Below are 27,081 nucleotides of genomic sequence, written 5' to 3' on the forward strand. Positions count from 1 at the left end.
CCTAATGTCAGACAAGATAAATTCAGCTATCCCTGTGTATAGCCTTTGCAGGTTCACAAACAACAATTCTTCTCTTAGATGGCTGTCCCTGAAATCTGATTCACATTGTTTTATTGTGATATTGTTATTTATTTTGTTCATGCCAAATGAGGTACCCATTGTCAGTGATGTAAACATCTGCTTCCGTGATGTGATGTATCTTTATATAAAATTTAAAACTGTTCCCTTAAGGTGGTTGTTAACTTCAGACATGAACTATGAGCAAAGCATATCCTACAGTGTGTACTTGTCTCAATCCAAAACATTAAATGTCATTTCTGTCTGCTGTTTCGTGCTTCTGCTACCTGCATGAGTTACCTTTGACACGTTTTTCTGACACAAAGAGAAAAAAGGTGACAGGGGAGGGGTCTCCAGCTGACCGACAACCTCAGCTCTGTTCCTGTGTGCTGTCTAAGCCCTTGTACAAACGGTCGGACATTCCGACAACAGAATCCATCGGATTTTGTCCGACAGATTTTGTCCGAAACTGGTGTTGCATACGCACGGTCGGACAAAGTTGTCGGAAAATTTGATCGTTCGTAATGTGATGACATTATTTCATTACGCCAGGACTACATTCAGGCTAGTAGCCAATAGCTTTGGTCTAGGAATTTGATCTGAGCATGCGTGGCACTTTGTCCGATTGGAATTCTCTACAAACGATCGGACAAAGTCCGATCGGATCATGTTGTCGGAAGATTTTATAGCCCAGCCCTAAAACTTTGTCGGTCGGAAATTCAGAGGGAAACAGTCCGATGGAGCCCACACACGGCCGGAATATCCGACAACACGGTCCGAACGGACATTTTCCGTCGGAATGTCCGACCGTGTGTATGAGGGCTAAAAGGGGTGTGCCCCTTCCCTCCAATCAGCTCTCAGAACTCTCCTCATTGAGCTCTGCAGAGTGTGATTTCAGTGCTCCGCTCCCTTTTTTTCTGACAGCTTAGACAAGCTTAATAAAATTCTGCACTTTGAATGGATGTAGAGGAGGAGACTGCAGATAAACAGGTGCAACTTATGTAGGAGGATTTGTTTAATCTCTGTGTATCACCTAAGGCCACTAAGGTCACTATACTGTCACTATACTGTGAAGGTTTACAACCACTTTAATGTCTGGCACCACTCAAAGGTTTTGTAAGTTTTATGCAATATGAGAAAGTGTTTGTATCTTTGTCAAGATTGTTATTGCTCATCAATGTCAGTTGCTTGTAGGCAGTAAGATCCGCATTAAGTCCACAATCGGTAGCTATTTCTGCCTGAGTAAAATTGGATTGGCGCTGGCTAATCAAAATATTTACAGAGGCATATATGGCTTCTCCCGCTGGCCATTAGAGCTGACCTGATTGGGGTCCACAACACCCTAAATAATTCTGGTCCATCCCCCTATGTTTGTTCATGCACTATAAAAATATCAGCGCATGACACTGAGTAGAGTGGACTTCACCCCCCCCTTGTCCTAAATGTGAAGGGTTGGGAACTGATCGCCTTAAGAATAGCCCATAATGTAATGTATACAAGGATCATCACCTCCCCTGACATTGTTGCTAGGATGTAGGCAGCTTGAACTGTATACATCCTTCATTGAAAGCCTAGGATTCTTCCTTGTAAGCTGCTCTGCATTTTTTATTGCTGTGATGGGGGGGGCTGGAGTCCCCTAGAGTTCCAGTGGCTGCAAGATTCATAGGCATATTTTTTTAGGCCCATGTGCACAATCCCTTACTGTCATATGAGTACACAGTGCCTATTATTGTTATTTTAAAGTTGTGATAGGGACATAACCTCCTTTCATTTAGAAAATTATTGACATGTGGATTTATTTCTCACTAGAGTGTTTTTTTTCTCAATCTTTAGAGTCAATCTCCAGTAACCTCCATGAAGATTTCTTCAAAAAAGGTAATGCTCCTTAACCTGACTCAAACTGAACTTGGGATACGCATTTATTTTTACGAGGTGTACAACACTTGCAGCTGAACTGTATAGCATGAAAGTCATATTACTTGTCTTGATGTTGGATGTTTCATAATTCCATGTATGGCTCTTTCTCAGCACAGCTTTATCTAATTTGAAGTGGGAGCTGTAGCCACAAGCTTAGTGTTACACAACTCCAAGGTTCTATTTATTTAATGAAGACTAGTGACAGATTAAATTCATTTTGCCAGTAACTGTAAGACTATAATTACAGTTTGAGCTTGAAAATATTAATTCCCCCAGCTATATTATAATACGTTATTATTACTATTTTTGTTTTATCTTCCCCCGCCCCATATTAAAAAGGCATTGCCATGTTTAACTTATCCTCTACACACTTCATCGCTGTCCCTGGCTTTCCCATTTTGGACCAGCTCCAGCAGGCCTCTCTGGGCAGAACAAGAGCCAAATCTTTCTGCCCATTTGCTGTATGCCCAGCCTGTTCTTTATAAATCCCCTAGGGAGAGCACCATCTTGCTGGCTAGGCTTTCTGTACTCCAGGATATGTTATTACACGAGTGCTGCTCAGTCCTAGAGGAATGCATGCCATTACCGAGAAGAAAAGGAAGCTACTGTGAGGTCACCGGATCAGCTAGAACATTGGGAAAAAGGTAAGTATGGAGTTTTTTTTATTATAAAAAAAAAAAAACAGGAGTGTTTGGGAGTTGACAAGGAGATGCCTTTTGGTAGCAGAAGGCTGGATTCCCCTTTTAATAGGAAATATTCATATCATTTTCGGCACATTTAAAATGTTGGGTCAGTAACGATTACTAAAGTAGTTTTGAATTTTCACTTGTTCAAACATATTCTGTTCTCTATCAATACTGTAAAGAAAAATATCAATAAATTGGTCAGTCAATGTGATTTTATTGATATATATCATTTTATTGATATATATCAGTTGATGTATATCATTAAAATGTTTCAGTCAATAAAGTGAAGGAAGTACATTTTTACACTGCATTTACACAGCTGCTATCTAGATATGCTTTGAGAAAACACTGTCAAAATAGAAAACTAGTTCCTGCTGGCTATTTATATAAAGAATATTGGGCTCCATTCACAGAAGCATCTCACATGTGGCATTTAGGTGTCCGGACACATTTTCCCTAAATATTGCATGAGTTTCAGAAATTGTGAATTCACTGTGGTATTTTCCACAAGACGCTCAAAACTGTCAGTAAATATAGGATGAAAAATGGTTAAAGCCAATGCACAGAAGGAAATAAAGAATTAAATTCATGTGGCAATTAAGTAGTGGTCCAGGTATGTGGTATTTAACTCCAGGAAGGGAGGACGCCCCCCCTCCTTTGGATAACAGCTGAGAGGCCGCTAGCTGCATTGGTTGTTATCCCAAGAAAGCAGACCGTTTGTCCTAAAAAACTGAACCGGGGTGATATATGCAGCTGTAGGCATCACCCTGATACAACCCCAGAGTAGTCTCTGTTTTTTGGATCTGTTCTCTCAACAGTAATACTTAGAAAGCTAAATATGGAAATAGGGAAATCCTTGGGTTTGATTTACTTAAAGTATAACTAAAGGAAAAACTTTTTTTAGTTTTGTGTAGAGTAGAGGTGGATTAGAACACCTGTAAGTTTTTTTATTGCTGTCTGTGCCCCCATTAGGGAGATTCACCCTTTCTATCTGTCCTGTTTACCATTAAAATTAAAAGAAAATGCCAAATTGTGTGTTTCCCAGAAAAATAATAGAATGGAAATCTTCCAATGGGACACAGATGGCAAAAACAAAAAAAGAACTGATGGGAAATAAAGCTGTGATTGTGTGGCAAATAGACTGTGGTCTTGTTAAAACATATGTAGTGGGAATACTTTACTTATTTTTAGATATCTTTGGCTCAAATATTGGATTAGGAATTTCCAAGTGTTCTTACAAAGGTGTGGAACTTGAGCTGTCCTATACCAGTTTTTTTATTTTATTATTATGCCATAGTAAAACAAGGTTTGTTTAAAAATCCAATTTATATTTTCACAGCAACAACTGTATGTCAGTTCAGAAGAGGGAGTAGCTCAAGTATCTTTACATCGCTGCCATATCTATGGAACTGCCTGTGCCGACTGCTGCCTTGCCAGGGATCCCTACTGTGCTTGGGATGGAAAGGATTGTTCCAGGTTTTATCCATCAGGGAAAAGGTGAGCAAATAGTAGGCAATATTCATCTAAGCAACATTATGATCAATCTAACTACTGTATGACCCAGTTTTCAAAAATTATCATCATTCTTGTTTAACAATGAATTCAGTTTTATAAGATTAGGAAGTTATAGCAGTGACATGAGACCTAGTGCTGTGAGGGTTCTTTGCCATTAACTGAAAATATTCCTATGGAGAAACCAGAAGTAGCTGGGTAAAAAAAAGATGACACTATACTGCTGAACCTGCACTCTCTCTATGACATGATTGTACTTATCCATGGTGGATTTTGGGAAAGATGGGGTTTTTAAGAGATTTGGGTGGCTCTACCCCTCTACTGAATAATCTACATTTTCAGACCAATCAGAAAGCGTTTGCTGGAAAGCTGCTAGCAAGTGTTATGCAGTCTGACAACAGTCAAATGATAGCACAATGGGCAACAAACTTACTCATAGACAAAGCAACAGTTTGATAATTGGAAATTTTGGTCATGTTCAGTCTATACAATTACTATGCTAGGCCAGTAATCTAGCAATACTTTTAGGGGGCAATCTATTAATTATTATTTCAACATTCTTGCAAGCGTAACAAATAATTCCTATAATGTTTGTAATATGTGTAGTAGTTTCCCTGTTGAATTTCACTGAGTAAATGTAACAACTGCTAACATTCGAAGCTAAGATAAAAAATAGCTTAAGAACATTTGACGATGAAACTTAATAGGCTAAGATCAACCAACAGAGAACATATCATGAAGAAGTCTCATGTACTGTGTCCCGTCTATGGGGAATTTTGTGCGAACAGCCAAACAAATGGGTGCTAGGCCTGATAAAACAACCTCCGGATTCTACAGCAAAACATTTAGTAGTGGTATTATTCCATTAAGCCTTAAACCATAACCCTCCACCCCGCCTTCATCATGCTGGTATGGTTCATACAGGGAGGGCCCATTTGTCGACCCCTTTCCAGAACACCCAGGCTGCACGCTTGGATAAGGACCTAGAATAGATTTTGGGGTAACCTCACACTTTTCATTTTCATGAGTTTTCCCCTTAAAATCCATACCAAACTCAAATGATCTGGTATGGAGTTTCAGGGGGGGTGCCTTCTTTTTGTTTTTTGCTTTTTTTCATAGGGCCCTCTCTTAAAACCTACACCAGGCTAACCAAAGGGCTTGGTATGATGTTTTTTACACTCTTCCCGCTGTTTGTTTACATTTACCTGTCAATTGGGAATCCCTGCCTGACAGCTGAATGTGCCAGGCAGGGTTGAGTCATTGGTTGTTTGGATGCTGACTCTCTAACAAACAGGAGGAAGCTGTCACATTTAGCAGTGGTAATAATACCAGCTGGAGGTTCATTCAGCTGGGGGAATGCCAATTCTTTCAGCCATTTGCATAAGAGATTCCAAAGACTGCATGCAGTGCAGAAGTTTACCTTATGATATGTCCCCTGTTGGTCAAATGTTCTTTGCCTATCAACTTGTATGTTCAAATGTTCGTAAGTTATTTTTCTCTTAGCATGGAATGTTTGGGATTGTTACATTTGCAACAAGGAAACTAAAACACATATTACAAACATAATGGAAATTATTTGTTATGCTTCCGCAAATGTTCAGAAAATGTTATAGATATATGTTATAAATTGGCCCCTTACTGTTTCATTGTGTGTAGCTACAGAGAAATAGAGACGTGGGACTAAATATCTAGTAACTGCTAATTTCTAAGAATTTCTAAGAATATTTAATATGTTACGTTTTGATTCCAGGACTGTGGTGAAGTACACTTGGCACCAAGCTTCAATTTCTATACAAGCACAGATTTTCCACTCCAACCGTCACCTCAAACACTAATCCTTTCCTAAACCATTAACTCTACCACCTCCTAATCTTTACAATAACCTACTTTACATTAACCCATTTATCTTGCCACCTATAATTTCAAGACATGCTGTAAATTAACACAGAATTTGAATCCTCCACACTTAACTTTAATTTGAGTCTACACATTTTTTTTGTGCTCAACACAGAAGGGTGAGCAAAAAAAAACTCACTGATCCCTTCCTCAATGCAATAATGTGTGCGGCATGGATCTTTTCTGCTGTACTTATGTATTCAAAGGGTTGATACGCCGCCCCCCCCCCCCCTCCCCCCCATCAAAATACACTGATCAGTGCTTGCAGCCATTGCCTGAGAGTGCTAATTGAATGCTGGTTTCCAACAAGGCCGTTCATCAGAAGCTGGTTGTTAGACCAGCTTCTCTTGAACAAACAGCGGTACACGCGTGCCACGCATACCGGGCTTTAGCCTATCACATAACCCTAAACTTAGCCCTTATATTGGATCCCCAAACTTCTAAGATAGAACTTAACATAGCCCTTAACACGTATCCTAATCCTAATACTTTATTTTATCTCCCTTTCTAGCCTTAACCGTATATTTAACACCTACATTTAAGCCCCCAATCCTTTGAAGAAACCTGTACTAAGAAAATGTAGAGAATATGTATAGAAATATCAGTTGTCACATTGTACTGCTAAAACATGCTACTCCTTTAATATATGCCACTGTGCTTGGCTATCATACCACAGTAGCTTATGCATCAGTATTCACAATAATTGCTCCGAGCTGTGGCCATGTGACTAAAGTTTAACCATAATGGCTGTAGCTGTGAGTTATAGGAAGCCAACAAAAGTACCTTAAGTTTTACTGAGGTTTGGTAACTGTGTTTGCATGTGAAACTGCCAGTAATATGCACAAAAAATATATCGTTTTTTTTGTTATATAAATTGCTCTTTGTATTTTTGGAAATGTATATCTGTGTCTAGAATATTAATGAATCTTGAATTGTTTTTCTGTGTTGTAGAAGAAGTAGAAGACAGGACATAAAACATGGAAATCCAGTTACCCAGTGCCGTGGCTATAACTTGAAAGGTGCATAACACATTCTCTTCATTTATCTTTTTATAATTGTTCTATGTTGAAATAATAATGTACATTACTTTCACTGGTTAGCTAATCACTAGGTGGATCCCTCATAAATAACCAAGGTTTACTGACTTAGTTGTGTAGTTAAAGGTGACAAAAAGTGGTGCCAAACAATTGGTGAATAAAGTTGAGTGAAGCTGGATAAACCACTCAAATTAGTAAAAACATGAAAAAGTGTGGTGCTGCCTTATATATCAACTGTGCAAAATATATCCGTAATTGTGATCACCTCCTACAACACATCAATACTATTGATTAAATCATCTGCTATCCCACATCAGGAGTGAGTTTATCTCCAAAAATGTTTTTAAATAAATGGGTATAACCTCACTAGGAGAAAAGAGCAAAAAGAAATCCAATCACCGTGAAAAAAGAAAACACTGAATATTAAATGAAATGTCCTTCAAATGATGCTTCACCTCAAACCGTGCATGAGAAATTCAAACTCACCAGAGTTAGAAATTGAAAAAAACTTACATCAATGATGGGTTTCTCGAGGATGAAGGTGGTCTCCTTTTTCTTAGACAATGGAACTAGGAGAAATCATAGCGTAATATGCTACGGTAAAAGGTAGGTAAATGAAGCAAGACACACTCACATTTGTGTGTGCTATAAGTTAGCACCAACATGTATGGCTTAGGGTACCTCTGCACGCTGTCCTGTCCCCCGCAGTATGAGTTTCAAAGCCTGGGGTTTGGAAGCCAGCAAGACCAGATGTGACGTCAGCAAACAGCGGACATACAGCCTCTATGCATTTCGTGTTGTACACGTCATCAGGAAGCTTCCCACAAATGTGAGTGGATATTGCTTCATTTTGCTACCTTGTACTATATTGGCAAGCATATTATGTTATGATTCCTTGTATGTTTTTTCTGAGTTCCATTGTCTAAGGTCCGTGTTTTTTTTGTTTTGTTTTTTAACAAAAACAAGGCTTTTGTATTACTTTAACATACACTTTAGCCCCTATTCCCCCTGAGCATTTTGTTGTGCTGTTCCATGCATTTACCTTGCACATGAAAACACGCACATCAAAAATTGTATTATTTTCTATTGTGACTGTTTACTTCTCTACACTGATTGAAGCTTGAATCTTGAAAATGTACATTACTTTTTTGGGGCAGTGTCGCACTCCTGGCCCCAGAGACATTAATGGAGGCTCCTGTAAACATGCAAAGCAAGCATTTTTGCATCTGAACTACTCTTCTCCTCCTCCTCATCCCTTCCCACCCAGGATGCCAAATTAAGGAAAAAAAAATTGAGATCCGCACCCCAGTTAACTGCAGCTGCTACCAAAACACATGAAATAGTTACATACTTAGTAAGGTTGAATAAAGACACCAGTCCATCCAGTTCAACCTGAGTGAGTGTCTACAATTGTCCATATCCCTGTACATTGCACACTCACATTGGTCCCTACCCTCAAGGAGCCCACAATCCAAGGTCCCCATTCATATACTAGGGCCAATTTTGGACAGAAACCAACCTACCTGCATGTCTTTGGAGTGTGGGAGGAAACCTGAGTACCCGGAGGAAACCCACACAGACCCCAGTGTAATGTATTTTTCTTGTATACTAAGGATGTGAGGTCTAAATTGCTACAGCCATTGAAGTGTTGTTAAAGCTATGCTATTTCTTAAACTGTTTTAATGAAATAAAATATTGTGTTCCTAACCCCTCCCCCAAAAGATTCCAGCTTGGCACACCAGACATGCATATACGGTATAATAAAGATATCAGAGTGTATGCCTTTCTTCACCTATTTGTGAAAAAGACAAATACACAATGGGGTTGATTTACTAAAGGCAAGTCCACTATGCACTACAAGTGCACTTGTAAGTGCAGTCGCTATAGATCGCTGTAGATCTGAGGGGAAGCTCTGAAATGAGGTGAAGCTCTGCTGATTTTATCATCCAATCATGTGCAAGCTAAAATGCTGTTTTTTTATTTTCCTTGCATGTCCCCCTAGGATCTACAGTGACTTTACTTCCAAGTGCACTTGCAGTGCACTTGTAGTGCAAAGTGGAGTTGCCTTTAGTAAATAACCCCCAATGTTTCCTGGTGTATGTTCATGGTGCCCTTGCAGTTCTTTGATAAAAACTGTGTGGCATTCTGACTCCAGTAGTCAGCAATCAGAATAGAAGAAAAGGGGCTGTTATGGCAGTAATCTACAATTCTAAAGAATTGCAGTTTCTAAATACCTTCTGTAGTAATTGTAAAGCCTTGACTGTCTCTTATAGTAGCTCCACAGTCTCTGATTACCTCCTGTAGTAATTCTCTGGTATGTGACATTTCCAGCATTATGTAGTCTCTAACCATCTCATGTAGTATAAAATGAACAAAAAGAAAGCGTGCATGTCCCTTTAAATATTTTGGAAAATAAATATCAGAAACAACTAAAATATAAATAATCCAGATATCAATACAAATGTATAAACAACACAAGTGAAGTAATACTCCAGCAATACCAAAGTGCTTATACTGTATGCTTGCAAATTAATAGTGGATCATAAGATATGAAAATTCTTAATTATGCATCAATAAATAAAAATAAGAAATACTAAAGAAAGTTCATAAATGTACAGTGCTCAGTTCCCAAAATTGCAAATACAGGTTCTCCTGTGTTCAAAGGGCTATCCACATGCAGAGCCTCTTACTGGACAGAAATGATCTCAATCTATAGAGATCATAAGCCCTTTTCAATGCATAGAACTGATGCTCCTAACATAAGGCTTCCAGCTAGGCAGATGACCCCACAGGAAGGTTGCAGCAATGGTGTCACCACATGGAAAATTAAAAGCCAGCTCTCATAAGTCACAGATGACTCCCAAACGTATGTACCATTTAAGAGTAAACAACAGGAGAAGCTTTATAGTACAGTAAGATGATACAACTTAATAAACTACTGCTCCATTAACATGATAAAGAAATCACCAAGCGGTATATACATATCCAAGCACGGACCTGCAGGTGTATACATGCAGGATGACATCATAGATACAGCTCCACCCATTGCGTTTCCCCATAGTATAGGCGTCCTCAGGAAAGGAAACTCAAGTCTGATATTCAGGGTTTTTTCAGGTGATGCAGTCAGTAGTTTCAGACCAAGCACAGGGATATATTTTATTTTTTATTCTATCTTATATAGTATGCTTGTAGTCTCTGACCATCTTCTGTAGCAATTCTGCAATCTCATATAATCTTCTGTCACAATTCTACAGTTTTTAAAGGTCTCTCCTGTTGTACTTATATGTGCAGTCTCTGAAAATCAAAATGTAGCATTAGATTTCCTGAATATTATGTGTTACTCTTGGTAATATCAAGAGCTCCAGTTGACCACCACTGGTGAACACGTTAACCATGTTTAATTAGGTATACCACATTGCAGTGTTTTCAACATTTGGCTGGAAAACATGTCTATTATAATGGCAAATGCCTTCCTGCCTTGAACTTTGGTATTTAGGAAGAAAAGAATAGAAAACTTTTTTTGGGTGTTTGAAAATACTTTCATTTTATTTTTATTAATTTTTTAAATTTTTATACTGTTATATGGAAACAGAGTACAGACAAAAAATATTTATAAAGAATATAGTGTATAAACAAACAGTGGGGTTTACTTACTAAAACTGTATAGTGCACAATCCAGTGCAGCTCTGCATAGAAACCAATCAGCTTCCAGGTTTTACTGACAAAGCTAAAGTTAGAAGCTGATTGGCTACCATGGATAGCTGCACCAGATTCTGAGCGCACCAGTTTTTGTAAATCTCCCATCAGTATATCAAGTATGGTGCAGCAAGACACTGAATGTGAACCTAGACTCCAGCAACTTTTTTCTCCAAACAACAGAAGACAATTCAGTTGTGATGTGGCATTTGCTGTGCTCAGGCCCACTTTTTCATTCATTCCACAGTACTTTATGGCTACGTGCCATCACCAGGCAGTATTCCTGGTTCCTTATGACATCATCAATGACATCATTAATGGGTTCCTGTGAGGCCAGAAAACAGAGAGTGTCTGGGCACTGTTATATGTGCAGAAGTGCTCTCCTGCTTATAAATGAGAATTATATGTGTAACTTTTTACAGATATTTTTGGCACATTAAACCGTGTTAATGGTTTTTTGAAAGACAGCCAAACTTTCGATTTTAAGTATACGTCTGCTTAAAGTTGAATGACTTCAGTGGCAGTAAATATCTAATCAGTGTGCCGGAACAGCAAGATAAGTAATTGCTTTTTATTTTTAGAATTCTAATTTAAGATGCAGCTGACATGTCACATGTACTATGTGCAGTTATAGTCAATTATAATGTAAGTTAAAACTGTCAATTTTACTGCTAACATGAATTTGCCATCAGCACTAAATAAGAAATAAAGCAAATGTAACTTAGTACACATGAATAGTTTCCTTCATGTGGTCAAGTGAAATGCATACAAATACTTGTAGACTGTACAGTTGCCACTTACTATATTTAGTGTAAGTCAATGCAAAAGTCCAAAAGCCAATAATCCTACTGCTAACCACTGTAAAATAAATAATAACCACAGTAGTATACTATTTCCAATATCCACAAAATATTCCACATTTTAATGAAAAATAGAATCTTTTTTAGGGGATTTTTTAAATGAAATTACATTATTTACTAGTCACTGGATAGTGTTTTAGTTTGAAAGCAAAATATTACTTTTGTTAATGTCATTTACCACAAAATCTGAAAATAGAGCATAGTTTCCGATTTTCAATCCCCCTGGCTTTTCACTTTACATTTCATTTATTGCAGAATAAAGTCATGATTCAGTAATAATTGATGATGTATGCCCACAGCCCAAGGTGCAGCCCAGCTCATAATGGTTTGCACCCAATGATGTGGCTACGTTATATTTTATGTTTTTCCTTTGGCTGTGTCCAAGATGGCTAAATACATTTAACAGATTTGGAAAAAGTGATGTTTCTGGCATGGTTTGAAGTGTTTTCTTCTCTTTCACTCTTATAAGGCTACAGGAGCACTGAAGAAATTGTACAGTATGGTGTAAGAAATAACACAACTTTCTTGGAGTGCAGTTCAAAATCTCCACAGGCCTCTGTCAGATGGCTGCTTCAAAAGGATAATGACCGAAGGAAAGAGGTGAGTTATGGTCCTACAGTATACAGCTCAACCAAGATGAATAATTTATCATTTTTAGCATATTCCAATCAAATAAAAACCAAGTCAAAGTAATATTCACAGGCTAACCACAAGCATTACCAGAGGAGGGGCAGCTGTAGGCATTCTAATGGGCAGACTAGGTAAATCAGGGGAAGCAAATGTCTTTTCTTTGTTATCAGTATCAGTTACCTGCCCTGAACCCCATAAATGTTCTCCTTTTGAAAGCCAACACTGTGTGGTTGCTGACTTCCCATCATGGTTTTTACTGACAGTTTGGGTCCCCGCAAACGATGAGAAACCACAGTGGCTCCTCATCTTGGGATCACTGTGGCAGCTGCCATAGTGATTTAGTGCCCATTTATACCTGAGTGTTTTTAGCTTCTTAATTAAAAAAATTAGCCATCAAGCTGCAGATAAACTCGTGCCATCCTTAGGGCATGTGTTGACAGGCTTTGAGCTTGTCAGGGGAAGTTGGCTAAATGTTACTGGCCTTCAAACAACCTAGAAGACTGAGGACACCTAGCAGCAGATGAGAAGTACTGTGGGGGGAAGTTTTAGATTGAAGATGAGTATTGTTTTTTTTTTTCTTTTTATCTTTTATGGCCTTTTTTGTTTGTATGAAGTTTTGATTAAAGTTATGAATAAGCACCATGATGGGGCGTGAACCTCGTTGGCTATTTGTCCTGTTTTCCCTATTTTTATGAGGTAACTGTACTTGGATTTTAATTGTTTGCCAATAAAGATGTCTTTTTTTGATGTGCGGCCATCCAAGGAATTATTTTTCTCCTCAATCTTGAGCAGTGCCAGCACCTGTGAGTTCCATTAGGATGAGCACTTTATTGTGGATCTGGGAGGTTGGAGCTGTAATCTCTGTGTCTAAGTTTTGATTAAAATTATATTTTAGCGAATGCTAAGTACAGTGAAATATTGTCACCAGTTTTAATTTAGCTGTTTTCTGTAATCTAACAAACAATTGAGATTTTTTTTAATGCAAAATACACAACACGTCACAGTTTGTTTTGCAATGGATTTGGGATGGCATTAAAGAACTGCCAGGCAGGTACCACTTCTGTAGAAAGAGCTCCGTGGAAAAACAGAGAGAAACATTATACACTACACACTGGGTTAAGTGGAGCCAGAAAAAGTATAATAGAACAAAGTCAATGAATATTTCCTTGTAATGTCTATTATTTTACTATCCTGCCTTAGAAAAGATGGAGTGATACAGTAGCTTGATATTGAAAAATAATATGTCAGACCAGGTGATTTATGCTGAGTAAGAAATAACACTGGGTTGGTGGAAAAGAGTCAAGTGTATGCAGTCTTTACACACATAAATTATGTTTGCCTAAACAGATTGCTTCTTTTTTAACTTTGGATCAAGTGGGAGGATTTAGATATTCTTTGGGATTTGTATTACTTTCTCTGCTGTCCTGCTGGCTAGAATTTCCTGATTACCTATCCTAGCAACAGTGGCGTAACTAGAACCTTCAGGGCCCCGGTGCAAGAAACCATGGAGGGCCCCTCTGACCTCCAGCCAGGGCCCTTCCCACTGATCCCAGGGGCAACAGGACCTGGATAGAAGGGGGAACAAATCCCCTCCATTTTCCTCCTGCAGCCACTTAATGCCTATCAGAGCGAGAGGAGGAGATGCAGACTTTTAGTGGCTGCAGGAGAAAAATTGAGGGGATTTGTTCCTCTAAATGCCCCCACCCCATCCGGGTGTTCAGGGGCAACATGTGCGCTAATGCAATTGTGATCCCTGTAGTTACGCCCCTGGGATGAGTGGCAGTGGTGGTGGTGGGGGAGGGATAGGATCAGTGGCATCGGTGGTGGGGGATGGGATGAGTGGCAGTGGTGAGGGAGAGATGGGATGAGTGGCAGCGGTGGGGAGTGTGGGATCAGTGGCAGCAGTGGTGGTTGGGTGGGGGGGATGGGATGGGTGGCAGCGGTGAGGGGGGATGGGATGAGTGGCAGCGGTGAGGGGGGATGGGATGAGTGGCAAGGGTTGTGGTTAGGGAGGTAGGCTCAGTGGTAGAGGGGTTGAATGGGATGAGTGGCAAGGGTGATGGTTGGGGATAAGTGGCATCAGTGGGGGGCATTGTATGAAATGTGTGGCAGTTGTGGTGGGAGGATGGGATCCGTGGTGAGGGTGGTGGTTGGGAGGGTGGGATGGGATGAGAGGTGGGGAGGGGAATGGTATCAGTGGCAAGGATGGTGGTTGCGGGATGGGATCAGTGGCAGTAGTGTTCATTGTGGGGTGGATCAGTGGCAGCAGTGGTTGTGGTGGTGTGGGGGGTATCGGTGGCAGTAGTGGTGGTGTAGGGGGGTACCTGTGGCAGTAGTGCTGGTGTGGGGGGTACCTGTGGTGGTGTGGGGGGTACCTGTGGCAGTAGTGATGGTGTGGGGGGTACCTGTGACAGTAGTGGTGGTGTGGGGGGGTACCTGAGACAGTAGTGGTGGTGTGGGGGGTACCTGTGACAGTAGTGGTGGTGTGGGGGGGGTTCAGTGGCAGTAGTGGTGGTGTATGGGGTACCTGTGGCAGTAGTGGTGGTGTGGGGGGATCAGTGGTGGTGTGGGGGGGAATCAGTGGCAGTAGTGGTGGTGTGGGGGGTACCTGTGACAGTAGTGGTGGTGTGGGGGGATCAGTGGCAGTAGTGGTGGTGTGGGGGGTACCTGTGGCAGTAGTGGTGATGTGGGGGGGATCAGTGACGGTAGTGGCGGTGTGGGGGGTACCTGTGACGGTAGTGGTGGTGTGGGGCGGATCAGTGGCAGTAGTGGTGGTGTGGGGGGGATCAGTGACAATAGTGGTGTTGTGGGGGGCGGATCAGTGATGGTGGTAGTGGTGGTGTGGGGGGATCAGTGACGGTAGTGGTGGTGTGGGGGTACCAGTGACAGTAGTGGTGGTGTGGGGAGGATCAGTGACGATAGTGGTGGTGTGGGGGGGGGGGATCAGTGACAGTAGTGGTGGTGTGGGTGGATCAGTGACGATAGTGGTGGTGTGGGGGGGATCAGTGACAATAGTGGTGGTGTGGGTGGATCAGTGACAGTAGTGGTGGTGTGGGGGGGATCAGTGACAGTAGTGGTGGTGTGGGGGGGGATCAGTGACAGTAGTGGTGGTGTGGGGGGGATCAGTGACGGTAGTAGTGGTGTGGGGGGGATCAGTGACAGTAGTGGTGGTGTGGGGGGTACCTGTGACAGTAGTGGTGGTGTGGGGGGGGATCAGTGGCAGTAGTGGTGGCATGGGGGGTACCTGTGGCAGTAGTGGTGGTGTGGGGGGGATCAGTGGCAGTAGTGGTGGTGTGGGGGGTACCTGTGACAGTAGTGGTGGTGTGGGGGGGGATCAGTGGCAGTAGTGGTGGTGTGGGGGGGTACCTGTGGCAGTAGTGGTGGTGTGGGGCGGATCAGTGGCAGTTAGTGGTGGTGTGGGGGGGATCAGTGACAATAGTGGTGGTGTGGGGCGGATAAGTGGTGGTAGTGGTGGTGTGGGGGGATCAGTGGCAGTAGTGGTGGTGTGGGGGGTACCTGTGACGGTAGTGGTGGTGTGGGGCGGATCAGTGGTGGTAGTGGTGGTGTGGGGGATCAGTGACGGTAGTGGTGGTGTGGGGGGTACCAGTGACAGTAGTGGTGATGTGGGGGGATCAGTGACGATAGTGGTGGTGTGGGGGGGATCAGTGACAGTAGTGGTGGTGTGGGTGGATCAGTGACGGTAGTAGTGGTGTGGGGGGGATCAGTGACAGTAGTGGTGGTGTGGGGGGATCAGTGACGATAGTGGTGGTGTGGGGCGGATCAGTGGTGGTAGTGGTGGTGTGGGGGGATCAGTGACGGTAGTGGTGGTGTGGGGGGTACCAGTGACAGTAGTGGTGGTGTGGGGGGGATCAGTGACAATAGTGTTGGTTTGGGGGGGGAATCAGTGACAGTAGTGGTGGTGTGGGGGATCAGTGACAGTAGTGGTGGTGTGGGGGGGATCAGTGACAGTAGTGGTGGTGTGGGGGGGATCAGTGACAGTAGTGGTGGTGTGGGGGGGATCAGTGACAGTAGTGGTGGTGTGGGGGGATCAGTGACAGTAGTGGTGGTGTGGGGGGGATCAGTGACAGTAGTGGTGGTGTGGGGCGGATCAGTGGTGGTATTGGTGGTGTGGGGGGTACCAGTGACAGTAGTGGTGGTGTGGGGGGGATCAGTGACAGTAGTGGTGGTGTGGGGGGGATCAGTGACAGTAGTGGTGGTGTGGGGGGTACATGTGGCAGTAATGGTGGTGTGGGGGGATCAGTGGCAGTGTTGATATTGAGGGATGGGTGCCACTCACTTGCAGATCACTTGTGGTTCCTTTTCCTTGCTGTCTTGCTTGGGCGAGCAGAGAGGATGGGCGGGGCTTGTGAGTGAAGGCGGAGCCAGAGAAGATGGCAGGGACTGTGCCCATAAGTGCAGGCGGTGACAGAGAAGATGGGCAGGGCCTTGAATGAAGGCGGAGAAGATGGGCGGAGCAGGCGGGGACTGATCCCGTGAGTGCAGGCGGTGACAGAGGATGGGCGACGCCTTGAGTGAAGGCGGAGCCGGAGAAGATGGGCGGAGCGGGCGGGGACTGATCCCGTGAGTGCAGGCGGTGACAGAGAAGACTGTGAGTGATGTGCAGGCGGAGAGGATGGGCAGAGTAGGCGGGGACTGTCCCCGTGAGTTCGAGAGCAGAGGATGGGTGGAGAAGATAGGCGAAGCAGCCCATCTATCTCCCGGGCATGTCTATCTCCCGGGCGGCGGCGGCGGGCCCCCCTACAGTGGCGGAACTCAAGGGCCCAGTCGCAGATGCGACTGGTGCGACCCTGATAATTCCGCCACTGCCTAGCAACCTCCACAGAGGTGCAGTGTAATGAACCTCCTTTTTTCAACATTTACATCCAACAGCAAGAATCTACTAATATTTGCAAGCATCTGCCCTTGGCTGCTGCTAACCTGCCCATGTGAATGTAGCCTTAGTGTCCCTGATGGGAATGGAGAAATATGTGACACAGTTGGCCTTGCTCTGCCACCCACCTAACTAATAATCATTTTTAAGTAGAAGGGGCAACGCTTCACTATATATTTTTTTTTAATTCATCTAGAAATATGACTTTCTCTATTCTGTCAATCACTAAAAAATGTTTTGGATTTACACTTTATAGGGTATATTATAACATGTCACATTCACTAAACATTCACTGCGGTTGAATATTCCTGGTGCATATGTTTCAAATGACAGCATGCCCCATGTTGTTTTGATTCTTGTTGAAATTCCAGTATTTTTTTGGGCGCCTTCATTTCCATCTTTATCTGTCACCTACTGGAAGGCATTCCTTTGCCCATAGGATCTGGAGGTGCAGGCTTTGGACTTTAGATATAGCTTGGCCATGACTTCAGCTCAAACAGGAGTATGAGGGAATATAATTGATTTTATTATTTTCAGTAAGTCAGCTATTCTATGCTATTTAATATACATTTTATGAATATCAAAGTTTTGCTATTCTGGAGTTTATATTCATTTTTTTCAGGTACAGTCTTATATGCATTATTATTAACCACTTCCCGCCCGGCCTATTGCAAAATGGTGGCCAGGCGGTGGTTCAGTTATCCTGACTGGGCATCATATGATGTCCTGCAGGATAACAGCCGATGCGCGCCCATGGGGGCGCATATCACGGCGATCGGTGGTGTGGTGTGTCAGTCTGACACACCGCTACACTGATCTCTGTAAAGTGCCTCCCACGGAGGCTCTTTATCACGTGATCAGTCGTGTCCAATCATGGCTGATCACGATGTAAACAGGAAGTGCTGTTGATAGGCTTTTCCTCACTCGCGTCTGACAGACAGCCACAGGTGGTGTGGTGTGTCAGTCTGACACACCGCTACACTAATCTTGATAAAGAGCCTCCCATGGATGCTCTTTACCAAGTGATTAGCTGTGTCCAGTCATGGCTGATCGCAATGTAAACAGGAAGATCCATTGATCGGCTTTTTCCTCACTCGCGTCTTACACATGTGAGTAGAGGAGAGCCGATCAGCAGCTCTCCTGATGGATCCCACCCAGGACCACCATCATGCCGCCCAGGACCACCATGATGGCCATCCACACTGAACCACCAGGTATGCCCCCCCTAGACCACCAGGGAAATGCCAATCAATGCCAAGGCAGCGACCAATCAATGCCCAGGCAGCTGCCAATCAGTGCCCACTCACAATGCCTACCACTGCCAGTGCCACCAGGGATGCCTGTCAGTGCAGTGTATTAGTGCCCATCAGTGGCACATATCAATGCCCATTAGTGCCCAGCAGTGCCACCTATCAGTGCCCAGCATTCCCACCTATCAATGCCACCCATACGTACCCATCTTTGCAGCCTTTCAGTGTCCATCAGTATCACCTATCAGTGCCCACCAGTGCCACCCACGAGTGCCCATCAGTGCTGCATATCAATGCCCATCAGTGCTGCATATCAGTGCCACCCATCAGTGCCGCCTACCAGTGCCCATCAGTGCCTCATATCAGTGCCCATCATCGGTGCCTGTCAGTACCCACCTTATCAGTGCTTATCAGTGCCCATCAGTGAAGGAGAAAACTTACTTATTTAGAAAATTTTATAACAAAAGCAAAAGCAAAACTTTTATTTTTTTCAAAATGTTCGGTCTTATTTGTTTAGCTAAAAATAAAAACCACAAAGGTGATCAAATATCACCAAAAGAAAGTTCTATTTGTGGGAACAAAATTATAAAAATTCTGTTTGGGTGAGTGTAACATGACCGTGAAATTGTCATTTAAACAGCGACAGCGCAGAAAGCTGAAAATTGGCTTGGGCAGGAAGGTGTATAAGTGCCTGGTATTGAAGTGGTTAATAATAATAATAATAATAATACATTTTTTTTTGGTCAATTTAAGTCCCAGGGCAAATTCTAACAATAAAACGAGTGTGCACAAAATAGTTAATGTTATATGTTTTGTTTATTTTTTGTGCTTTTGTTTTTTTAATAACCACTCGGCTCTAGTAGAGAGGAGTTTGGACTTTGCTGCATAGAAGAGCTTTTGCTCCCTGTGTGAAAGCAACATTATCTCTGTAGCAGTCTGATTTGCTTCCCAAGTCAAACCTAGACTGTTGGGGCGTGGCTAATCAATGCTGCTGCCAAAACATACCAGCTGGGAGCTCTGAGCTTTTTATTCTTCCAGTGGGTGATCCTCCTGTGACCTCTCTGGAACACCAGGGACCCAACAGAACCATATACTTTTTGCAGAACTTAGCTGAAGCTGGATTTTCTCCACAAAAGAGACCAGGCAAGTCCAACAAGCAACACAGGCTAGATGTTCACCTGGACTCCCCAATTCAGTCAATACTTCTGCCTAGATCACACTCACCTACCGGCGCAGTGTCATCCATAGACCATGATCAACAGATTGATAAGAATCTACAAGCCTTCTTGACCCTCGTCTCCACTAAGCAAGACATATCAGAGATGGCAGCATCTATAGTGAGTCCACAGTCTAAGAATATCCATGACTTAAAACAACAGATTCAGTTGAAACCCAGGGGACTATTGTACAAACCACGACATCTAATCTAGAGACATGGGTAGCTGCTCTGGAACAGGCCCAGGTGTGGGAGTTGGACCGTTTCCACAAAGTACAGGGATCGTGTGGGGGCTGCACTTCTCCCCCCAGAGACATTCTTGCAAGAGTTCACTTTTACATGGTAAAGGAGGAGATCATGCGGACAGAATGGCCCAAAGGCCTTGTAGACTTTGACTGAGCCAGGATTGAATTTTTCCAGACCTCCCTCAACTTACTCTCCATATGAGAAGTGCTATAAGTCCCCTCCTGGAGATCCTCAGGACTGTGGGAGCAACAAACTGCTGGGGCCACCCATTTCACTTGTTAGTGCGCAAGGACTGAGCCCCCTTTGCTCTCCACTACCAATACCCGACTGGCTGGAACTTCCTGACAGCACACCTGGGCCAAGGCCTCTACTTTCTAGGCTGTAACAGGCTCAGAGACTCATATCATGCACAGCATCCAGAGACAACGTAGAGCACTCCACCCAACCAGAGACCTAGTCAGCTATCACAGTGGGGTCATGCTTGCGGTTATTGAACATTCAGCAGGCATCTTCCTACAGGTAGTCCAGAGAGTCTGTCTTTCATCTCTGTTTCAAAACTCTGTACACAGCAGCAGCATGGTTATAATTTGACACTAGTTATGTCTATATCCCACCTTGTGGGGGTTTACTGGTGGTCCTCAGGGTGAAGCTGCATGAGAATGCAATCTCTATTTATTTCTTTGGCCACCGAAGGCCAAGACTGAACGCCCAGCTTTTAGCCAGACCTAGGGACAGAGGAGGCATTGACCTTCTGGATATAGATCACTATTACTGGGCAGGCCATCTTACACACATTGTGGACTTGAATTGCAACAAACAAGCCAAACAATGGGTATACATGGAGCTCAAAGACTATCCTAGTTCACTGTATTGAATGCCTTGGCTATTGACCCAGGTAGTTTTCCATTGGACTGCTTAGTGGCACTGTACAAGTGACAAGAGCTGCCTTCATCCCCCATATCGCCTATGACACCTATTATCAGACACCCGGATTTCATACCTGGGTTCAGTAATAGAAAGCTTAGGCAATTTCAACAGACGGGAAGTCCCATCTTCTTGATTTTTGGTCTCATGATAACCTTTCATCCACCTTTGGTCTTTTGGAGTACTATCCAGCTTCGACATTTTCTTCAGATATTTTGAAAAGCCGTTTGTGCTCCTAGCAATCTTACCCATTATGAATCCATATTTCAGAGGGGTGAATTGACTATACACATGCTCTCACTTATTTATGGTCTCTTGACTACTCCATCTGATGCCCCAAATCTGAAGTTTATTCATCAATGGAAGACAGACATTGATGTGACTTTCATGGTTAAACAGATTGATAAGATCCTTTACCTGTCTCACAAATCATCTATTGCAAATAGGTAACAATAAATAGGTTACAAGATGCTATCCAAAAGTATCAGGTCTGATACTTTCTTCATAAAATCGACCCAAAAATTCAAGACCTATGTTGGCTCTGTCTTGAGGTAGTGGCATGACTGCTCATATCTTTTGGCACTGCCACAAATTCAGGCCTTTCTGTTTTTTCTGTAGGGTCTCTGCTACAGAATATATATATTATGTTTGGGGTTTGTAAGTAAATTTCTAGCACAAATACTGATTTTAACCACATGCCGACCGGGCCATATCCGAAAGACGGCTACAGTGTGGTCGGCTTATTCTAGGAGGGCGTCCATGGATGTCCTCCCAGAATCCTGCTCTCCTCTGGGGCACACTCCCGGAAACATCCGTGACCGCCGGGTCCGGAAGATCTGGCGCATCACGAATCACGGTAAACGGCCAATGATATCAGCTGTTTACCATGTGATCGCTCCATCAAATGTTCCTCCCTCCACTCTCTGTACCGATATCGGTACAGTGCAAGGGGAGAGGGGGAGGGATTGCAGCAGCGCTGTGGGCTGAATGTCTAGTGTCCACAGCGCTGCTCAGTGACAGTACTCTTCCCATACTCTGTCCATACTCTGCAACACTGTGCAATACTCTGCAACACAGTGCAATACTGTGCAATACTCTGCCAATACTCTGCCAGTACTCTGCCAATACTCATCAATACTCGCCAACAGGACCGCTGTTAGAAATCATGGGGCCCCATACAGCCTACCTGACGGGGCCCCATTGACCCCGCCCACAACCCACCCTGGCTCCGCCCATAACCCCACCCCTGCCTCCACGCTGTCAGGGCAGGAGGCAGGAGCTGGAACATTTAACATTTACAGCGCCCCACCAATCATAACTGCATCTGAATGGGAGAGATGTCAGTGTTTTGACATCTGTGCCCATTCAGTTTGTGTCTTCATACGGAGCTTTCAATCAGGTCTGCATGAAAAAGGACCTAATTGCAAAGCTTGGGTGAAAGGTTATGAAAGGAGAGTGGTTTGGGGGTGGTAAAAATGCAGCTTGGCTATGTATTTTTACTGTCCCTTCCCCCATCACATGTGTAAAAGTAGCATCTCACTATGTGCTCATGGTCATTATCATTATGATGATCAGAGCACAGCAGGTGCTGTGTGGCTCTGTCAGTGTAACATGACTGTGTGATGCTGACTTTGTTATGGCTGTGCTGAGTTATAGTCTGTAACACACAGTACAGTCATATATCAGGAAAGTCAGCACCACACAGTCATGTTACACTGACAGAGCCATACAGCACCTACTGTGCCCTGATCATCATAATGATAATAACCATGAGCACACAGAGTCTAGGGACTGCACATGCTACAATAGTGTGACCTGTCAGTGTGTGTGTGTGTGTGTGCAGGGGACTGCTTGCCTGTGCACCACTGCCATTGACCAGATTACTCCTGCTGCTCTGTCTGTCTCAGCCGTCCCAGTGATAAGTCCCTCAAGCTGCAGCACTTACTGGATGAAGGGAGCCGTATAACAGTAATATCCATCCGCCGGAGAGGCATACAGTGAGCAGGAAGAACTTTAGTTTGTGCAGGTATACTGAGAACAGCATGCGGCACAGCATTGTATCCCTGCACCCGAAAATAGAAAAAAAGTCCCTCTTCTGCTTTCACCTCCTGGGCCCCTCTGGTAACCTGATGGGGCCCAGGAAATGAATATATATTCCTTATATATGTTAGTAATCAAGTGGGTGCAGGTTAATATAGTTATTTCGTTTTTTTTTTTTTTTTTTTTTAGCTAGAAGTTAAAAGCTGCTCGGGCCCCCCCTGCTGGCCGGGCCCGGTACAACAGGGCTGGTTGTACTGCCCTATCAGCGGCCCTGCTCGCCAATACTCTGCAATAAATTTTAACAGAAATAAAGATATATATATATTTTTTAACAAAATTTCTGTATTTTTTGATTTATAGTGCAAAAAATAAAAAACCCAGCAGTGATTAAATACCACCAAAAGAAAGCTCTATTTGTGGGAAAAAAGGGATAAAAAAATCAGTACTAAGGGTACAGTGTTGCATGACTGAGTAATTGTCATTCAAAGTGTGAGAGCACTGAAAGCTAAAAATTGGTCTGGTTAGGAAGGGGGTTTAAGTGCCCAGTTGTCAAGTGGTTAACTTGCAAGTGTCAGAAAAAGGTCTGGTCTTTAAGTGGTTAAACTGACCTCATTTACAGACCAATGTTCATCCCTTTGATATAAAAGAACCAAATGATACAATGTTTCTTTTTATCTCTCAGCACTGAGCAATGTTGTGATAAACTTTGCTGGCTTTTTCTTTTTTTCTTTAACCACTAGCTTACTGGGCACTTAAACCCCATTCCTGCCCAGACCGATTTTCAGCTTTCAGCGCTCTCACACTTTGAACGACACTTACACGGTCATACAACAGTGTACCCAAGTTAAATATTTATCATTTTTTTCCCCATAAATAGAGCTTTCTTTTGGTGGTATTTAATCACTGCTGGATTTTTTATTTTTTGTTAAAAAAAAAAAAGACTGAAAATTTTTAAAAAGACAAACCAAACTGTTTTCTATTTTGTTACAAAATTTTGCAAACAGGTAATTCTCCTTCATTGGTGTATGCTGATGAGACTGCACTGATGGGCACTGATAATGCAGCACTGGTTGACGCTGATAGGCGGCTCTGGTGGACACTGATGAGGCGGCAGTGGTGTGCACTGAGAGATGGCACTGAGAGGTGGCACTGATGGGCAGCACTGATGAGTACTGATGGGCAGGACTGAAGGGAACTGATGGGGATCACTGAAGGGCACCGATAGATGTCAATGATGGGTGACAGCGATGGGCACTGATGGGTGGCAGCGATGGGCACTGGTAGGTGACACTGATAAACAACACTGCTAGGTGGCACTGATGATAAGGCACTGATGGGCACTGATTGGTGGGCATTGATAGGTGGCATAGTGGGCATTGATAGTTGGTACTGATTAGAGGCACTGATACGCATGGTGGGCATGGATTGGTGGCACTGATATGCACTGGTGGACACTGGCAGGTGGTACTGGCAAGTGGCACTGGTGGGCACAGATGTTGTGGCTGTGCCTTTTTCTCTTTGGGACCGTTGTCCCTTCCACAGAAGGGGGAAGGCTGTCAGCATGAGGAGAGGGAAAAAAACGATTACCCATCTTGTTTACATCATGTGATCACCTGTCATTGGCTGATAGCTAATCACATGGTAAGGGGCCGTGACAGGCCCCTTTCTCCGATCTGTGATCAGCTGAGTCTCGTTGACTTGGTGATTACATAGCGTGCTGCGAATGACCCACAGGGGAGGACATCTTATGACGGCCTCCTGGCAAAGTAGGTCCATGAGGTAGCCGTCATTCAGAGAACTGCTCTACACTTGTTACAGGAATCGTGGAAATGCCGGATTAAGACCGTGAGGGGGGTTGAATCCCAGGTCGTGATTTTTTTAACAATTGATTGTGCATATATATATATATATATATATATATATATATATATATATATATACCTGTATAGAAATATATATAAAACCCGCATGAATTCAAGTTTTACTAATTGACCATGAGTATAGTTTGATACTGTATAGTTTATACTGTAACAATTAATGGGGTTCATGTCATACAAAAGGGAGACAGATTGCGTTGGTATGATCATTACAAAAATAGGAGACCTATTGGTGTACGTTTTTCAAACAAAGATCGTTTATCTCATTTCAGTTCTCAGAGAAAAATCTTCTCCTCTGGCACCCGGTTTATGAAGCAGAGAACATTTGTTCTCAGAAGAGAGGAGAAGTTTGTCCTCTGAGAACACCTGTGATCTGAGTAGAAGGGGGAGGGGCTGCTTGTGATCTCCTGATACACCTGTGTGATTACAGAGCAGCTGAGTTTTAAAAGTGAATTCAAAGTTAAAAAAGGCCATGTAATTACATTAACCACTTCAGCCCCGGACCATTTTGCTGGCTTAAGACCAGACCACTTTCTACGATTCGGCACTGCGTCGCTTTAACTGACAATTGCACGGTCATGTGACATGGCTCCCAAAATTGACGAAGGGGTTAACCAGGGGGTGGCAGTGTAGGGGTTAAGTGTTCCTAGAGGCGTGTTACTAACTGTTGGGGGCTGGGTTTTCTTTTAGTGAACACTGATCTCTGCTCCAATCACATGGAGCAGAGATCAGCATCACTTTTTGCTAGGCAGAACTGGGATATATATATATATATATATATATATATATATATATATATATATATATATATATATATATATATATATATATATATATATATATTTATTTATTTCATTTAAGTTTTACAAATTGACCATGAGTATAGTTTGATATATACTGTAACAATGAATGGGGTTAATGTCATTTGAAAGTGGGAGACCTATAATACGTATAACAGCATTTTGCTGCACCCCGATAATATTTTATCATTTGCACTGAGAGTTTAATTGGGCTTTAAATTGGTGTTATTATTGATTTCTATAACAGCATTTTTTTTGTGTGACTTCTACAATTTAGAGCTGTTAACCTTACTGTATGACCCAAATCAGCAGCTGCGCTTTCCTTCTAGACAATGTCAGCATCATTGTCTGGAAATTAGTCTTCTTATTGCCAAGAAACAAATGTTACTGGCTTATTTTACAGGGGGAAATACGTCCAAGTATTTTGCGATCTTCTGAGTGAACATTAAGATTGGGAATTATTTAGAACCAGATGGAATACGTGATGAAAGTGAACATATCAGTCCTTTCTACCATACAACGGGGTCTTTGTAGAGAAGGGTCGCAAATATAAAATCGTCCTATATAACGTCAGGATATTCACACTTATGTCAGTAGTCGTATCCTGCAATGCACACTTTTCCATGATCACATAACATGTATAAGTTTCAAATTCACACCATCTATCACATATTTATTTATAGAGAAAATAGGCAATTCAACACGTACCATTTTTTTTTTTTACTTTTGTCCTCAGTTTTTAAGACCTACTGTAATACTCTGCCTGTCTGTTGCATCTAATGTTTATGTAATTAGTATACTATTTAACTTGTTTCCATAATGTCATTAGTAGTTTTCAATTGCTTTCAGATGCTTGAACCAGGGTTGCACCGACACCAGTTTTTTACCTGCGAGTATGAGTATCAATACTTTCAGTCAAGTACTCAGTGATACTGAGTGCCGATACCTTTGGCTGAAATACCCAGGCTGAAATCACTATGACAAGCCTTGGTGTACACAGGAGCGGTGCGGAAAACCACAAGTGATTTGGACAGGAATCGCACTGCATTCCTGTTCAAATTGCATGTGATTCTTTGCTGTGCAATTTTAGCCCATTCATTTTGTATGGGCTCAAACTGCATCAGTGTCAGTTTCGGGTGTTGACAATTACTTGATCGAAGTTCAAAGGTGTCAGTTTCGGGTGTTGACAATTACTTGATCGAAATGGGTATTGGTGCAACCCTGGTTTGAACTATAGCATATAAAAATACAGTCCATTTTCCCCCAAATTATGCAAAAGCATATGGCATCTCACTTTTCTCCAAGTGTGACTCCAACTTTACAGATGTTTTATATAGTGCGGTTGTTGATTCTTGTATGTGGAATGAAAGGCTGTCTGTGTTGCCCAAAGCAGCTTAAAGCAGTCTTCCTGATGAATATAGAGCATGGACTCGAGAAGCTAACAGGAAGAAAGAGACAGTTTTTCTTTTAGGCTACATATGGGCCACTCTCACGTTTTGTATACTATGCTTAGTTACCATCATACAGAATACTTTGACAGTATGGC

At 42.8% G+C, this 27,081-nt stretch overlaps 1 protein-coding gene across 1 annotated transcript in view; it reads left to right on the forward strand.

Annotated features, from left to right (window-relative positions):
* Window positions 1–27,081, forward strand: part of SEMA3C (semaphorin 3C) — a 205,568-nt gene that overhangs the window by 163,998 nt on the left and 14,489 nt on the right. Inside the window, exons 14-17 of the mRNA XM_077473091.1 lie at window positions 1,891–1,932; window positions 4,000–4,157; window positions 7,020–7,087; window positions 12,131–12,261. Of these exons, the coding sequence (XP_077329217.1) occupies window positions 1,891–1,932; window positions 4,000–4,157; window positions 7,020–7,087; window positions 12,131–12,261 (399 nt within the window). The remainder of the gene's footprint in view (window positions 1–1,890; window positions 1,933–3,999; window positions 4,158–7,019; window positions 7,088–12,130; window positions 12,262–27,081) is intronic.

Source organism: Lithobates pipiens, unplaced genomic scaffold (assembly GCF_037356315.1).
Source record: "Lithobates pipiens isolate NorthernLeopardFrog02 unplaced genomic scaffold, aLitPip1_a1.2 Scaffold_8, whole genome shotgun sequence".
Classification (NCBI taxonomy): domain Eukaryota; kingdom Metazoa; phylum Chordata; class Amphibia; order Anura; family Ranidae; genus Lithobates; species Lithobates pipiens.